This window comes from Equus caballus, chromosome 16 (genome assembly GCF_041296265.1).
Source record: "Equus caballus isolate H_3958 breed thoroughbred chromosome 16, TB-T2T, whole genome shotgun sequence".
NCBI lineage: Eukaryota > Metazoa > Chordata > Mammalia > Perissodactyla > Equidae > Equus > Equus caballus.
In genome coordinates this window covers 60,508,212-60,525,071 of record NC_091699.1, presented here as the reverse complement: position 1 = coordinate 60,525,071, position 16,860 = coordinate 60,508,212, and the positions used below count along the sequence as shown (strand labels likewise).

The 16,860-nt window shown below is 41.3% G+C and overlaps 1 protein-coding gene across 47 annotated transcripts in view; it reads left to right on the top strand.

The window, feature by feature from the left end:
• Window positions 1–16,860, top strand: part of ARPP21 (cAMP regulated phosphoprotein 21) — a 153,097-nt gene that overhangs the window by 81,340 nt on the left and 54,897 nt on the right. For 25 of the 47 annotated variants that reach the window (XM_070238979.1, XM_070238964.1, XM_070238961.1 and 22 more), the window contains 3 exons: window positions 258–487; window positions 8,725–8,958; window positions 15,849–16,030. In XM_070238979.1, the coding sequence (XP_070095080.1) occupies window positions 258–487; window positions 8,725–8,958; window positions 15,849–16,030 (646 nt within the window). Of the gene's footprint in view, window positions 1–257; window positions 491–8,724; window positions 8,959–15,848; window positions 16,031–16,860 lie in introns of all 47 variants that reach the window. The other 22 variants (XR_011427319.1, XM_070238954.1, XM_023620754.2 and 19 more) reach the window with 1 other exon arrangement.

The following is a 16,860-nucleotide window of genomic DNA, read 5'->3' as shown; positions in this document are numbered from 1 at the left end:
CACCGGCAGAGGGATCGTGTGACATTTGTAGATTTGGTTTTTCTGTTTATAACATGAGTGTTACATGTGACATGTTACCTGTCTGTACATCAATGAGGTATTTGTGGCACCGTTTCTGGGGCAACAGGTTTAATGGAAAGAGTTGACAAGAAGGGTCTTGTGTAGACGACTCTTCCAAGAAAGGTCCCACTCTATGTCCATGCTGCTTATAGAATGTAACGCTGTCCCTGTGCATCTTTCTGATGGCCGTGCTCCAGGGGCAACAGAGATGGCTCAGGGAGAACATCTGGGAGTCGGCAGAGCAGCTCGGAGAACGAACTCAAATGGTCCGACCACCAAAGGGCCTGGAGCAGCACAGACTCTGATAGCTCCAACCGCAATCTCAAGCCTGCCATGACCAAGACGGCGAGTTTTGGGGGCATCACGGTGCTGACCAGGGGTGATAGCACATCCAGTACCAGGAGTACCGGGAAGCTGTCCAAAGCAGGTAGTTAGTAATGAATGGGTTTATGTCCTGTGGTATTTTCTGGATTCCACCCAAGCCGTCCAGTCACCATTCCCTCTGACTTCAAGTTAACTAGTGATGGTGATATTAATTACTGGGATACATGGGGAGTCAGAAGGTACAATTTAATTACCAATGCTCCCTCTTGCTAGCTGTGTGCCTAGATCCAATTACTAACCTCTCTAATCTTGTTTTCTTATCTATCAAATGTAGGTTATAGTAGAATATTACTCTAACTCCCCTCAGTAGACTATTGTAAGTTTAATTTTGATCACTTATACAAAAATGGCTGCCAAGGCACCTGCACATGGCAACTATTTAAGAAAGGTTAACTGTTTTTTAACATTTAATACTATGATTTATTCCTTAAAACCTCATTGCGGGAGCCTGGCCCCGTGGCCAAGTAGTTAAGTTCACACACTCTGCTTTGGTGGCCCAGGGTTTCACTGGTTCAGATCCTGGGCACAGACATTGCGCCACTCATCAGGCCATGCTGAGGCAGCCTCCCACATGCCACAACCAGAAGGACCTATAACTACAATATACAACTATGTCCTGAGGGCCTTTGGGAAGAAGAGGAAGAAAAGAAAAAAAGGAGATTGGCAACAGTTGTTAGCTCAGGTGCCAATCTTTAAAAAAGTAAAAACCTCATTGTGATATAATTATAATATTAATAATTTCAGTTCCTGCTTTGGCATACTGTTAGTACAATCCTAGGAAGTTATTTAACCTATTTGTGTCTGTTACCTTATCTGAGAAATGCAAATAATAATAGTACCTATATTGCAAGGTTATTGTTAAGACTAAGAGTTAATATACACAAAGCAATTTGAATAATGCCTGGCAAGTTATTAGCCCTTAATAAGCACTAGTTCTTGTTTATTTTTCTTTCCTTCTTTCTTTTTTGTTTTCAGTGAGGAAGATCAGCCCTGAGGTAACATCTGTTGCCAATCTTCCTCTTTTTTCTTTTCTCCCCAAAGCCCCACTACATAGTTGTACATCCTCGTTGTAGGTCATTCTAGTTGTTCTGTGCGGGACACCGCCACAGCAGGGCTTGATGAGCAGTGCGTAGAGCTGCGCCCAGGATTCCAACCGGCCAACCCTGGACCCCTGAAGTGGAGCGCACAAACTTAACCACTCAGCTACGGGGCCGGCCCCCAGTTCTTGTTTATTTTTATTATTCCCACTTAATGTTTTCATCCCCTCTTTGCAGATAAGGGAAGTGACCTTCAGAAAGGTTTATAGTTTCCAGGTAGCCAGGTTCATGAGGCGGTTTTTCCTGTTTTGTCTGCTAAGTGAACCGTGGTCTTCGGAGGTCTTAGGTGGTTCAAGTTTGCGTGGACAGTCTTTGGGAGGTGCATGATGCTGAGAGATCCAGGAGAAGCAGAACTTGAAACAGCTTTACACTAACGGCAGCATCAATACCATGGAGTTCATATGAGTCTGCAAAACACCCAACATGGTCTGCCATTCCTAGTTCTTCTGCCTCCCGAGAATCTCTCACATTGTTTTCAAATTATTTTCAACTATTCGCAATTAAACTACTTCATAAAATCCCAGGAAGGTGACAGATGACCATTCAGTAGTGTATTACATGGACTTAAGTTTGTGGTTTTCGTATGTAATTGCTTTTGTTTGGTTTTGGTTTTGCCTTAGAAGTTCAGAGGCCCTGACTCTCAGCTAAGGTGGGGCTTGCGAGTTGTGATTCCATGACATGGCCTGGGTGTCAGGTTATACTAGTGGTGCATTCATGGCCTGGGTGTCAGGTTATACTGGTGGTGCATTCATGGCCTGGGGTTGCAGGTGAGTTGGAGGCCAGGGCCAGGGCCAGGGATGGTGAATAGACATCACCAACCAGACGTTAGATATGGGCTTTCTGAGACTATGAATACTTTCCCAACCAAGCTTCAACACTCATCTTAAGGGGATCTCTTTGTGAAATCTGGGCTCATTATGCTAATGGTTTAACATAATTATGTTGTTGACAAAATTCCTCCTAAGAAATTATCTCATGTTTTCCTACATAGGCAGAAAATTAATAGCATTTAGTCACAGCCAATACTTTATATATCCATATATGTCTTACTTCTTGGAAGGATTCAGGTGGGCTCACACTGGCTTCTGTCATTTTTATTCACCAATTGGTGAATTCTTGATTTCTTACTCTAATTAATTGCTCTTACATCCCACTATTGCAGCAACTGAAGTCAAGAAAATCCACTGTGGTGCACTTGAGCCCTTGTAAACTAGGAAAGGTTAAATAGTTTTAAATCCCCTTAAAATGCAGAAACCAAGTACCTTAAATGGTGCACTTAAAAATTCCAGCACACCAAAAGAGCTCTTAAGATTTTTAAATTAATCCTCATTCTCCATGCACCAACCCCCAGTCACTTTGCTTTTCCAAAGCAAAGCTCTTTGGAAACATTTAAAACACTTTAAGAATACTAAAATGCCTGTTCTTTGAAGAATGATTAGAAATTGTAAGTGCTTCAGACATTTTTTTTTCTTTTAATCTGAGTGTCTCCATTTGAAGCCTTGTCAAGGTGCAGGAATGGAAAGCAAAAAAAAAAAAAAAAAAAAAAATTAAAGGAGATCAAGATAAGATGTCAAAACAAACTTACAATTTCCCAAGATGGTTTTATGAAGCAAAGCTGTCAGTTTTGCTGTCATGGAGCTTTAGAACTGTACAAGTTTCCAATTTTTTACTTCATGTTCACAGTGGAATTGCAAACTTTTTTTCGACCTTTCAGAAACCAAGTCTGGAATTGTGACATTTAAGTTACTGTTCTCCTGCTCTAATTACAGAGGTTCTAGCTTTAAATAGATAATAATGAGATTTTTTCCAGGGGGGAAACATGTTTTGTACATTATGGAAAAAGCATATTACTGAAGTCCGAATGTACCAGCACATTCTCTTGAGGCCTGGGATGTCTTTCTCTTATTGTATCTCCCACACTGGGCACAGTAATGACCACCTAATAGATGCCCTGCACACACCTGTGGAGATAGATGATGTCATTCCATCCTCCTTGGGAAGAGGACTTGAACGGTGCTAGCACTGCAGCCTTGGCTGTTTCAAGGTAGTGGCAATGTGGTTGAAAAATAAGAGTATGACATTTATTTCTTTCCACACTGCCCAGACTACATTGTTATACTGTTGTTACTGCCCAAGGGGGTTGTCTGCCCACTGCAAGACGTGCCAATAGTCCAGAGGCAAGGTGGTAGGAGATAAACGGTTTTATTACAGCTTGCCAGCAAGGGGGAAGATGGCTGACTAATGTCCAAAAGAACCATCTCACAGACCAAAGAATACAAGCTAGTTATATAGGGAACTAGTCTCCAGTTTTGGAGAGGCATCTGGTTTCTGGGTGGGGCAGGTATCTTGTCTCCAGGTGGGGCAAACATCTGGTATTAGTTCCTGATAGTCTTTTGTGTTACTCGATATGCATCAGAGACCCGAGCAACACCTATACCCTGATTTAGTTTATGGATAATAAGAACAAAATCTTTGCTACATATAGTAAAGATTACATGAGTGGTTCCAACACATTTCCCTCCCTCTTGATCTCCAGAGCAGGGCTTCTCAACTTTAACTGCATTGGAATCATCGAAGGATTTGTTAAAGAACAGATTGCTTGTTTTCAACCACACTTTGAGAACAACTGCTCTGGAGAATTCGGATGTCCTTCTGTTATCAAACCAAAGTGGGTTTGCTTTCTGGAGTTTTAAAATCAGACTCTCCACCAGAAGCAGTTGTCACACAAAGTAGAGTTTATTTGAAGCAAATAGGAGACCATGTGGAATCATTTCCTAGCTGTCCTCAAGCGCAGGGCTTTATATTTTGGGTGGGGAATGAATATTCAAAAGGGGGAGGTGGGCATTTGCTTGCGCAGGCTCAGTTGGAAAACATGCTTCCACGTGTATCACATGTCAAGGTAATAAGGCCTAAGCCCCTCCCGAAGCAGAGATTGTAGCATTAAAAATGAGGCAAAGGTCATCTCTTGGGCATTTTTTAGCCTATCTGTGCAAATGTTGCTCTTGTGGTGAGGTTTGAACTGGTTCCAGGTGGTTGGTGATTGCACCTCTTAACATAACAAAAAAGAAAAACAACCAATTTGAAGACACAGTTAAATGCTTCCAAAACATCCCTTTAGTTCCTCAGGACAATTTGTAGGTGACACTTCTATTTTGTTTTAATAATTTTCTGTGGCCTGGTATTTTGTTTTCTAGAATAAGGGTATTCTTGTTGTTGTCACCTTCCTTGTCTACATCCTAGAGTATTTTTGGAGCCAGTATAAGACACCTCATCTTTCCACCACTTCTTCTTCTTCTTCTTCTTCATTGCCATCACTACACTAATGCATCCTGGATACTCTCTTCCTCCTTATAATTTCAGAAGATTTCAGTTATTGTACTGAACTCTGGCTTCTGAATCTGGAAACACTTTCTTAAATTATTGATTCAGGAAAAATATATATATTGTTCAGAGTCTTTCTAAAAGAAAAATTTCATTGGACGAGTTTAACAGGCAAAGAAGACTTTATTCATAACTGTTGCAATTGGGGTCAAGATTATTGCAATAGGTGAGAAAGATTAAGCTCAACCCTGCTGAAACAAAAGGCAGGAGAGTTTTTAAGCACTAGAGTGAGTTAGCGGAGAAGTACTGGAGGATGTAAGAAAGGTGACTGGTCAATCTGATTAAGCCATCTGGGTTTACTAATTGGCACCTATCAAACTCTGGCCCCTACCCTCCCACAGAAACTGGCAGATAAGGGCACTACTTTTCCTGAGGATCACATTGCAAAGGGGTGGCTCCCAAGCCCTTAAGAAAGACAGTCCTGCATTGTAAAACTGGTAAGAAGCTGGGAGAAGATTTACATCTTAGAGGGGCAGAAATGCTACAAGAAAAGCGAGGTAAAGGGCCAACAGTCTGGAAGGAGCCAGTCTAAAGTTTAGTCAAGCTGAGGAGAACTGTAAGAGCATCGTCCCCATTGCTTCTCACCATATAGTCTGGTGGCTTATATTTCACAAAAGAGGATATTGAGGTCTAAAAAAGCAGTCACTTCTTGAAGAAAACACAGCAAGTAAATGGCAGAACTAGAACCCAAACTCAAGATGCTTCCTCCTGGGGAGTGAAACTTCTTATTCCAAGGGAATCTGCCCATGCCCTTTCTTTTTGCCCCAGCCCCTTCCCAGTTTTCCATTTTCTTTGCCTTATGATCTCTTTCCCAATTTTTTTCCATTTTTCTCCTTTCCTTTTTCCTGTCTCTCTGTTGAGTGTTTACCTGAGCTTCTCACCCACTCACCCCAATATCTTCTCCCTACACCTCCCACTAGCTGCCCCTTAGGGTCCAGAATCGACATCTGAGCATCCTATTGTGAGTAGCATTGAAGTTCCGTGCAGGATCTCCTAGAACTTGGCACAGGCCTGCTCAGGGCTCTTGCCCCACCTGGTTCTTGCTTGGATGACTCCAGGGTAAGCATACGACCTGCAGGCTTAGAGCCTGGTCCATGGAGTCACAGCGCCTGGGTTTGAACTCAGGCTCCTCCACACACTAGGTGCTCTTGGGAAATTTACTTAATGTCTCTGAGGATCAGTTCTCATTTTCAAAATGAGGTAGCTGTGAAAATTAGATAGTTCATATAGAGTGATTCGCACAGTGCTTGTCACATAAATGTGACGTTTAAATATTTGCCATTGCTGTCATTAAGTCCCTGAAAAAAAGAAACCAGAAACATCTTAACTCTCAGAACCCAAAACAGGAAAGTTCTCAAACATGAATTTCATCTTTAAAAAAATCTTTGAACATTTCTAATCCTGTGCCTTTTATCACCATTTCTAACATCCGTTTTTTATCAAAAATTTCAGTAATACTATGAGCACAATATTGCTCTACCTTATTCTAGGCGGTTGATGTTTACGACCTGGTCAAAGCTGATTATATGCCAGACAAAAAGGCCGGTTACTAAACCTGGCTGCATGGGATTGCTGAACCACCCCTCCAAGGAGGTCTAAATTTGTCTTCATCTTTGCAAGTGTTGAGAGTTTAAGCCAAATCTAGTTTCCTTCTTTTAACCTGTGGAATCAAACCATTTACATTATCTTTACATTATCTCCTTGTTATTCCTATTGAAGCTGCTGCTTTTCCCCAGCTGATAGAAGGAAATGATATTGCAAGTCAAGGATGAATGGCCATCTTCTGAAAGCCAAAACTCAAGTCATTTGATTGTGGCACTTCAGTCTAAGTGCATCAGTCCTGCCCCCGACACACACACCCATGTCAGCACCAGCTCACACTCAAATCAGAGTTGGGACATGCTTTGCTGGCCCCAACTCTTTCTCACTGTCTAACCTCTCAGACCGGAGATGGGCAGAATCAATTTTGCATGACCTTAAATGTCTGGGGGTAGGAGGTTTTGTTGTATTATTACTGTTGTTGCTGTTGACTCTGCACTAGTGTCAAATTCGGACTGCAGCATCAAATCATACGGTCAAGTCCACAAACACTACAGTGTACATTGGGGCTGTGACTTCAGGGTCATAATGTCAGCAACATGGTCTCAAAACTATTCTTAGCATTTTCAAATTTCCTTTTACATCCTTTATTTTTCTCCCCATACATTATTGAGAACCCAAACAACTTTCTAAAGTTAGATGGAGCATCCTGAATTAACCTGGAATTTAATCATTATTAGTAATCAAGTCATGGGAAAAGCAGAGAAGATACCCAGCTGTGAACACTCGTGGCAGTCCATGGTGTACGCATATGTGTGCTTGCAGGAGGCAGCGGTGGGTCATGGTTAAATCCAAATCAGTCTGCCTGGATCGAATCCCAGCTCTGACATTATCTAGCTGTATGAGTCAGCTTGAGTTATCTAACTTCTCTGTGCTTCAGTTTCCTTATCTATAAAGGCAGTAATGGTACTTATTATTAAAGTGTTTATCCAGGTGCTCACACATACTAAGTGCTCAATAAATATCATTGTCCTCCTTCTCGAAAATTGCCATGCTCTCCAATGGTTCCTCGGCTCTGCAACTTCATGTTGGATTCCTATTACTTATTTTAAAAGGTCTGCAGTTTAATTTATGGGCACATTTTAGAATCTTGAAAACAATGTTAGCTATTCCTTATATGTATTCACCTTTAATGACACAGAAAAATGCAGTTTTAATGACATAAGTCAATAGTTATGGGCTAATAGTTAAAAAAAACTTCTTATACCACATTACTGTAACCTGTGACATCATCTAATTAGTGTGAATTCACAGATGAAGAAATTTTGCTTGGCACATTTTCTCTCCAACACTCTGGTTAATATTCAGTGCCCAAAACAGCCACGGCCAAGGGTGCCAGGGCTGCTTGGTTCTGGCTGCAGTGAAGGATGGCTAGGGCCTAATGGACGTGGGATGTAGCAGGTGTTTCTCTGTCCACAGTGGAAGGAGAGGCAGATGAGGAGGGCTAGATTCCACCTTGGGGGCTTCTGCACACTGATCCAGTTACCGATATGTTTGAGAAATCCACTGTCCGCAAACATCCCTCTGATTTCACTCTTCTGTGTTATCTAAAGGATGCTTGATCATTACCACGAAGGCCAAACCCTCCCTGGTGTACCTCTTGGCTGCATTAATAAGACTTCTGGGAATATGTGAAATACGGTATAGATCTTAAGCACTCCCAATAGGGGTGATCCAGTTCTATTCACATCTTGGGGGAAAAGATTATCTTCAAGATTCAGCTTTATGGATGCTGGAGAACCAGTACTTTAGAAGGATCTGCATAATGAGCACATCATAGGACTCCTTCTTAAACTGAAGTCTTCTAACACCCATCCCAGTCATTCTGTTCTTATAACTCCAGCTCAGTAAGACATTTCCATGGCATTAATTGCTCAGGGTGATGGGAGTTTTCCAGCATTGAGTTCAGAACTTTAGGGTACCATTTACCAAGGTATCACCCTAGTGACATGTGAGAAGGCTGAGAGTGCTCATTCTTAATCTCTGTTTTTCTAGGAAATTGACACATGTGAAAAATATGTAGCAAATATTTCAATAAAATGTGAGCCCGAAATCTGGGAGGGACATTAGTTAATCTCACCTGCAGCACTCCCCTCAAATTCTTTAATGATAGATTATATAAAACTAAGCATTTAGACCCAGAGCTATGGTTTCTTTCCTCGTCTCTGTGTTGAATGATCTTTGTTTTGTATCTCTGTGGTAGGTTCCGAGTCTTCCAGCAGTGCAGGCTCCTCAGGATCGCTGTCCCGTACCCATCAACCCCTCCAGAGTGCACCCCTGGTCTCAGGTGTGGCAGCCAGTTCTCCTGGCTGTTTGCCCTATACGGAGAATGGAATGGGCAGCCAGGTTGCTCCCAGCAGCACCAGCTACATCCTCCTTCCACTGGAAGCTGCAACAGGCATCCCACCTGGAAGCATCCTTCTTAATCCACATACAGGTTAGTTTATTGCCTCTGCTTTAGTAGGAACACAAGATCAGATGTTTGTCTGTGTGTGCGAGCTTATAAATTTGCTAGCAAGTTTTCTGAAAATTCCTGGGCAGGAGAGCTTGTTGCATGAACTGCTCTGTAGGGTTTTGATTTAGGAAGAGCCTATCTGTAGTTGCAATCTGTACCTATATATGGATATCAATCTTGATATATAAATATAAGTATAGATACTTCTCAGAAATAGCCACTTTCCTCTCTGTCCTCTCTTCTCTGATCATGGTATCTCTCATATATGCCCGGGAGCTAAGATCAGAGACTGTAGAGTGATGAGTTGAGATATACTAATTAAAAACTTTGTGCTTCTCAGACTAAATCCCCAGTCAGCCTGTTGTTATGTCAAAAGTTTTTTTGTATCTTGGATGGACTGGTGAACATCTGCTTCATGGGGGAAATTTCTCAACCAGGGCAATTTTGCTCATGCCTCCAAAGCCATTTGCCAATCCATCATGACCTAGGGAGGAGGGGACTGCTACTAGCATCTAAGAAGGTAGAGGCCAGAGATGCTACTAAACATCCTACAATACACAGGACAGCCCCTTCAACAGAGGATTATCCAGCCCAAAATGTCAGTGCCATGGTTGTGAAATCCTGGGTTAGAAGGCTTGACATTGACTAGTCAATGCTTTAGAAGCCTTTATAGAGATTGAAAAAAATTGAATTGTCTCAGAATAGATCCGAGATTTGATTTAGATTAGTCTGGTATTTTATACTTAGATACTCAACAGTTAGATATAGAGTTAGATATTTTCAGTATATTATATCCAGAGTATTTCCTTGATTAGCTAAACTTAAAAATGCAAAACTGGATAAGAATCTCATAAAAGTGATCTGACTCAATCTTCTCACATGTCTAGTGCTGCTAGTAATTAGGAAATTCAGAGAAACATGAGAATGATAGTAAAATAGTTATTTGAATAATTGCTACATTTTCATGAAAACATATGGCCATTCTCAAGGCATGGTGTTTGATTGAGACATTTTGAAAATGCCATAAGCTTGAGGAAAAAGAAGGCATAATCATTTTATTGAAAATCATTTGAATGCTTTCAGATTAGATACTTTGAAGGAGAATATTAGATTGCTTTTATTTTATTTGCATCATTGTAAGCACTATAAAGGAAAGTAAAAGACAACTAGCATCATATTCATTACTCTGGGCACTGACCGAAGTATGATCTGACTCTGTTGGCTTCAATTCTTTCACTGTTAATTGAGACGCAGGGCTTGCAGACAAGAGCACGTACTAAGCATTAGTTTTCAGCGGTTTGTTTTAAGCAAAATTACAAAGTGTTTCAGAAAAGCTCAACAGCATTTTTTAGGATATAATGCAGGGATATTATTTGTAATGATAGTGTGGTTATGCATCTGTATGTGTATATTATCATCTATAATCTTGTTTAAAGAAAAAAATAATAATACGCTTTCTGATGCCAAGTCCCAATTCTTATTCATTGGATTGAGTCATTTAGAGCTGTTATTAAAATATCTCCCTTGAAAAGGATCCTAACTAAAGAAAGGGTGTGATAACGCTTGAACAGCTTCTCCATACACACTTCTCACATCTGACAAATGCTAGACTTGAAGATATCCCTAGACCAGAAGGAAAATGTATTAATGCATTGCATATGCCTCTACTATGGAAACTGAAAATTTGCCCCCTTTGGGCTGGAACTCATCTTTCCCTGTCATTGCCTTGAACTCCTGAAATCCAGACCTCTCACCCTTTCCTAAATACCCTTCTCCCAAATTACATGGCAGAAATGCGCTGGTGTTACGAACCGAGAGCCTATGACTACTTTGCCTCCTGTGTGAATTGCCCTTGAGTTCATTTCCTTGTTGCCAGCACATTTACAAGCTCCTTGTGGGGAGGAGCCATACTTGACTATTTTTTCACTTCCCTAGAGGGCATAATGAAGTAATCTTAGGCACTATGCTTAGGCATAGGTGCTCAATAACTACACATCATTGAAATAATATCTACTACCCGTTATATATGTTGATGTGGATAATGGAGAAGGTTTTGTCTAATGTTTTATATTTGAGAAAGTGGCTCATATATAAAACTATGATTGATACAATATCTGTCTAAAGCAGGAATATGACAAACAATGATTTGAAAATACCAAGGTGCCTGCCAGTCATATGTTTACTAAATAAAACAAAGATGAAACTTCCTTTGTCAGCACAATTGAGTTGGCTCTAAGTATGAAACATTTGGCACACTGAAGCCAGGCCCGCCCGCATATATTCTTGCAGTTCCCCAAATACAAGCACGACTTTTTATTTTGTCTGGCCTTAGACTCAACTCTCATCTGATTCATTTCTAACTCAGAACTCAGGCCGGTTCTTTCTTTGCTTTTCAGGCAGCTGGATGAGTGAGCTGCTGCAGAGGCTCTTTTTCAAAGTTAGCCCTTTCTGAGATCTTCATCCTTGCCAGGCAAGCCTGGCTTTGACTCTTGAGTTTGGTCTTCCTCCAGCTGTCTTGGACTCAGCTTCCTTTTGGAAATTTTTAACAGAAAGCTCATCTTTGTTTGGCTATTTACTTTCAATTCAGTGCTATCCAGAGATGCCAACAGTCATTGGCGTCCCTCAAGTACTCCTTAATGCCCGTACATGTTGTTTTGCCATTTTGCTTTGCCCTCCTCTAGCGTGAATTCACGAGTGTGTGATGTCAGGGCATGCCATCGAAAGGGACTCCACTTTGAACAGCATTTCAGGTCTGATCTCTTTCAAAAACTCCTGATGGGCTTCCATAACACTATATTTTTTGTGTTTCACAGGACTTCTAGCATCTATTTATCCAACTTGCTTCTACCTTTTTCTTAAATGCACCATGAAGTTTTTGTGTGCTGTCTATAAACATATCTTTGCAAGATGTGAATTAATCTTTGCCTATCCATAATCAGTAGCTCCCTCATAATTTGATTGATCACTTTCTAAGGACTAGGAAAGGAAAAATCTCTTCTTCTCACTCCCTCTCTTTTATTAAAAGTAAATACCCTTCTGCCAAGTACATGGCAGAAATGCTTTGGTCTTAGGAACCAAAAGCATATGATTACTTTGCTTCTAGTGTGAATTGCCCTTGGGTTCATCTCTTTGTTACCAGCACATTTAGAAGCTCTTTGTGCCCAGGGGTCATACTTAGTTTTGCTTTTTTGTTTTGTTCTGTTTTGCATCCCTGGAATAGATAACAAAGTCTTAGTCACTGTGCAGGTGCTCAATAATTATATATTTGTAAAATAACATCTACTACACACTGTTCATGTCAATGGGGAAGTGGAGAAGTTTTTCACCTAAGATCATGCATTTGAGAGGAATGAGCGCTCTGCACTTAATCCTCTTCTCTGCCCTGGCTCAGCTCCGGACACCCTGGCTTACCTGTCACTGCACTCTCTTTACCTGTGCCAACACACAAGCCACTGCTGGGCATACCTGTGCAATTTCTGACACAAAAACCTCTTCTAAACTGAGTAGTCCTGGGACCAACTAGTTTTTCTCTCCCCTTTGGTCTTCAGCAGCTGTCATTCAAACTAACAGCCCATATTCAGTTGTAATTGCATCTGGATTGGTAGAAATGGTAGACTCTAGAGAGGCGACCATTGCCTGACTTGAAAACCAAGTCACTTACCCTAGCTTTGTTAGAAAATTGTTTTCGTCTCTTCCCTGGCATCCATCTTACTTCTTTCATTTTCCTCAGTTCTTTCGACCTCTCCTAGGTGAGCATAAAATCAATCTTTTATACTCTCTTTTCTTTTCAGAAAAACCTGCCATCTCTCACCGCCCAAGTGAATTCTTAGTATTGTTCATACGCAATTATTTAGAAACATTTGTTCCTTCTGGTCCACAGCATATTAATAATATTTCAAACAGAGTACCTTAAAATTTATCAAAAAGGTCATATGAATATTTTGTGGTAACGTTTTTCACCCTAATTACGGTCAGTTTTTCACACCTAGTTAGTTCTCACTGTAAATTGAAGGTCACAAAGAATGTAGAATGTAGTAAAGATGCTTTTTGTTTTCCATCTTTATGTGTTTGTGTGTGTGTTTGTGTATAAGCACAGAGTGAGGCTGATTTTGAAATGGTTTCACATGAAGTTGCTGTAAAGATTTTTTTTTATGTTATCTAACATTTTCCTCTTATCTTTTTAAGGTACAAAAAAAAAATGGAGGCAGGGGACTAAGGATTAGAACACTAAAGGGGCTGATTGATTTTTAAAAATTGAACTATTTTTTTCATCCTTTCCCAAATTGCTGATTTTTGGAGGAGAAACAGATTGCAGATTTTAAACCCAGAAGAAAATTATTTTTTAAAAGAGAAAAAGAATTTAAAATAATAAAATGTAGCTAAAATTAAATGACAGTGATAGGAAAACAAGTGCCTCTGAAGAAGATTAAAAAAAAAATACCTCTAAATTTAGTCATTGTTCTGTGAATGTAATTCTGGGACGTTCGCTGTTCCATCACAGCACGTTGTGATTGGTTATGAAACTGTTATCCTAACTTCATTAGTTCTGGCAGGTATGTTCACGAATATGCAGCACTTGAGATTTCCTGTTGCAGACATACAAATATATTTGGGCTGAAAATTTGGGTAATGGGAATGCTCAGCCCTCATTAGCTTTCCTAACTGAGCTGAAGTCAGTCCATTGCTCTTTACCTGTGAACCTTTTATTTGGCTTCACTACGGCCTCAGCATTTGCCTCCCCAACCTATTCCAATTTACTGTCTTAGTGTAGTTTATAAAGTACACAGGTGAAGTGCATGATCCACACGCATTTCACGTGTAGCCTTGGGAAATATTTGCATATGTAAACATCTGTGTAAACACCACCCAGAAAGAGACATGGACCATGTTTAGCCTCCCAGTAGGTTCCTTTGTGCCCCCTCAGAGGTACCACTAGTCTTACTTATATTACCATTGCTAAGTTTTGCCTGATCTTGAATGTAATAGAAATGGAGTTATGCAGTAGCAGCCCTTTTGGGACTGATTTCTTTCACTTAGCATACCTTTGCTAACTAGCTTAGCTCTCATTTTATAACAGTCTGTTCTTGTTAAATACCATGCTTTCTTTTTTCACTAAAATATTGTTTCCTTTGGGTCAGTTTTTATACTTTCCCTCTCTGTCCTGTTCCTTTTTCGTTGCTAATTGTCCTCACGCATTTGGTCATTCTTCATATATATTATTAAAGAACAAGGCTGATTTCCTCGGCCATCGCATGCTACTTACCCTGGATAAGAGTGCTCTTGCAAGCCCTGTAGACTGAATGGTGTAAGGAGACGCTTTAGAATACATGCTTGGGAATAACTCAGAGCCTCTGCTGCCCCCTTTAAAACCAAGGAGAGGGTGACCCTCCCCGAGACACTACGCCATTCTGGGAGTCCTGCTCCTTCCAGGCATTTTGCTCAGGTTCCTAGAGAATATTTCTATGGCTTCAGCTTGTGGACAATATTCCTACTGCTGCCTTTCCAATAGAGTTGTGGGGAGTGTGGATAATGGAAGAAAGGACTCCGAAAAAGTTCTACAAACTCTTTGCCAATCCACTCCCCCATATTCTGATCTTTCTCCTTCGTTATCTACCAATCCTGAGTGTGATTCCATCTTAAAACATGGTCTCCCCTCCTGACTTCTCGTGCATTGATTAATAATTTTCAGTTATGATGGGATTTTTTTCCCATGGCCCCTCCTTGTACCATGTACTCCTCCTGTAAACTTGAATAATTCACTTAAGTTATTGGTGTAATGGGAAGTGAATGGACTTTAGAGTCAGACTGACCAGGGTCATTTCCTGGTTCTCTCACTTACTGTTTTTTGTATTTCTGAATAAGTTGCTTGGCCCTCTAAACCCTAATTTTCTCATCTCTGAAATGGAATGGGATTGCACATCTGTGGGGTTGTTGGAAGAGCTGAAATCATGCATGTAAGATGCCTGTCACTGTGCCCGCCACATTGGAAACCCATTTGTTCTTTTTTACCTCTCTCTCTTTCATTTGCTGCCCTCTCCTCACCTCCCTTCAGCTCTTTACTCCTATACCCTTTCTGGTGGGGCTTCATTTCCTCTTCTGGGACAGGGAGATGACACATTTCTTCCTCACTGAGTCATGATGAGGCTCTAATGATACTATTTTATAAACTATAACAGACTGCTCAAATAGCAGTAATAATAATAGTGAACCATGCCATTATTTCAAAAGGCAAAATACGTATATTTGCTTCACCATTGTAAGAGGATTCTGTGATGAGTTTATTATGCATCGTCTTTAAAATCTAAACCTCTGTGTATTCCTCGTTGTGTCTATTTAGAGAAGTGATTGAATAGATGTGTTATGTTCTGTTGTATGTATATTTGTGGAACTGATAATGATTCTGAATTGGTGACAAAGCTAGGGGAAGCAAAACAAATGTATCGGTAAATAATGTGTAACTGAATGGAGCCAGAGTTGTGTTAACGGAAAGCAGCCTTGTCTCAGTGTGCATTATCTCTCTGACAGCATGAGGTTCAGGGCAGCAAAACACATGGCTTTGTGAAGATTGCTTCTCCACAGGCCTTCTCCTCAGGGTACCACTGTACACAGATGCACCTAGCTTTGGCAAATCTCCCTGAAGGTGTTGGATTTACTTGCTGCTTCTTAAATTGCTCTGGACCTACATTGTTATCTAGCTTAACAGGATGGGTCATAAACAGTAACGTCTTCACACTGGTGAGGGTTCAGGTGTCCTGAATTTCCACTGCCCTGCACTTTCACTTTAGTGCTTTTTAAGTATCTATCAGAGTTGTTCTTTCTGCTAAAGGAGGGATGGAGAAACTCACGTAGACCAAGCCATGATTCCATTGCAGGCCAGCCCTTTGTGAATCCCGATGGAACCCCTGCAATATACAACCCCCCCGCCAGTCAGCAGCCCCTGCGAAGCTCGATGGTGGGGCAGTCCCAGCAGCAGCCACAGCAGCAGCCCTCTCCCCAGCCGCAGCAGCAGGTCCAGCCACCACAGCCGCAAATGGCAGGCACACTAGTCACTCAGGTAAGGAGCTGGTTGGAGAGCAGGGAGGAGAACGGCTCTGAGACAAAGTCTGCTCTGCCATCAGAGTAGCAATGGGTAGGAAGAGGGGATATTTTCCATTGGTGCCACCCCATCCACTCAACCTCATACGTAAAACCTGGCAACCTAGAGTCCTTGGTTACAAGTTGACAAGATATCATCCGGATCCTTAAGCTTAGGTAGAGATGAGTGTCCCATCCAATGACTTTCATGGTGAGGGCATGGTACTAGGGAAAAGGAATGACAAGTTTTTCTTAGGTCTAGATGCTATTTTTATGTACCAAGGAGCCTGCCTTGGGAATTGAATTCGTAATCCCATCCAGGGCTTTGCATCATCTGGTTCACCCATTCCCAACACAGACCAAGTACTCATGTCTGCAAAGAGCCAATATTAAAGTCTCTATCAAGGGAAAGAACAGAAGTCAGTTCATTCCAAGGTGGCCTGGCTGTTCACACACCCCTTAGAGAGATGTAGAGCTGCCCTCCTTTCCTGGGGTGACACATGGAAATGTCCACAGAAACCTGAAACATTCCAGGTAGGTTGCTGGAGCGAACCTCATTTTAAATATTTTTGTCCTTACTTCTTAGTCCTTAGGCAATATTTTTAGACCCGGAGGATCTAACCAACACCAACCACATCAAGTATTGCAGTCACTTCTTAAAGGAGTGTTCACTCTGGGCAAATAAGCCCCTCTCCAGGCTGGCTGCCTCTGGTCTGCATGGCTTTGACTTTCTGTTGGTGGAAGGTTCCCCTCTCTGGAGTGCATGGACCTGTAAGGGACAGTGGTATGCTTCAGATATCAGAGCCTTCC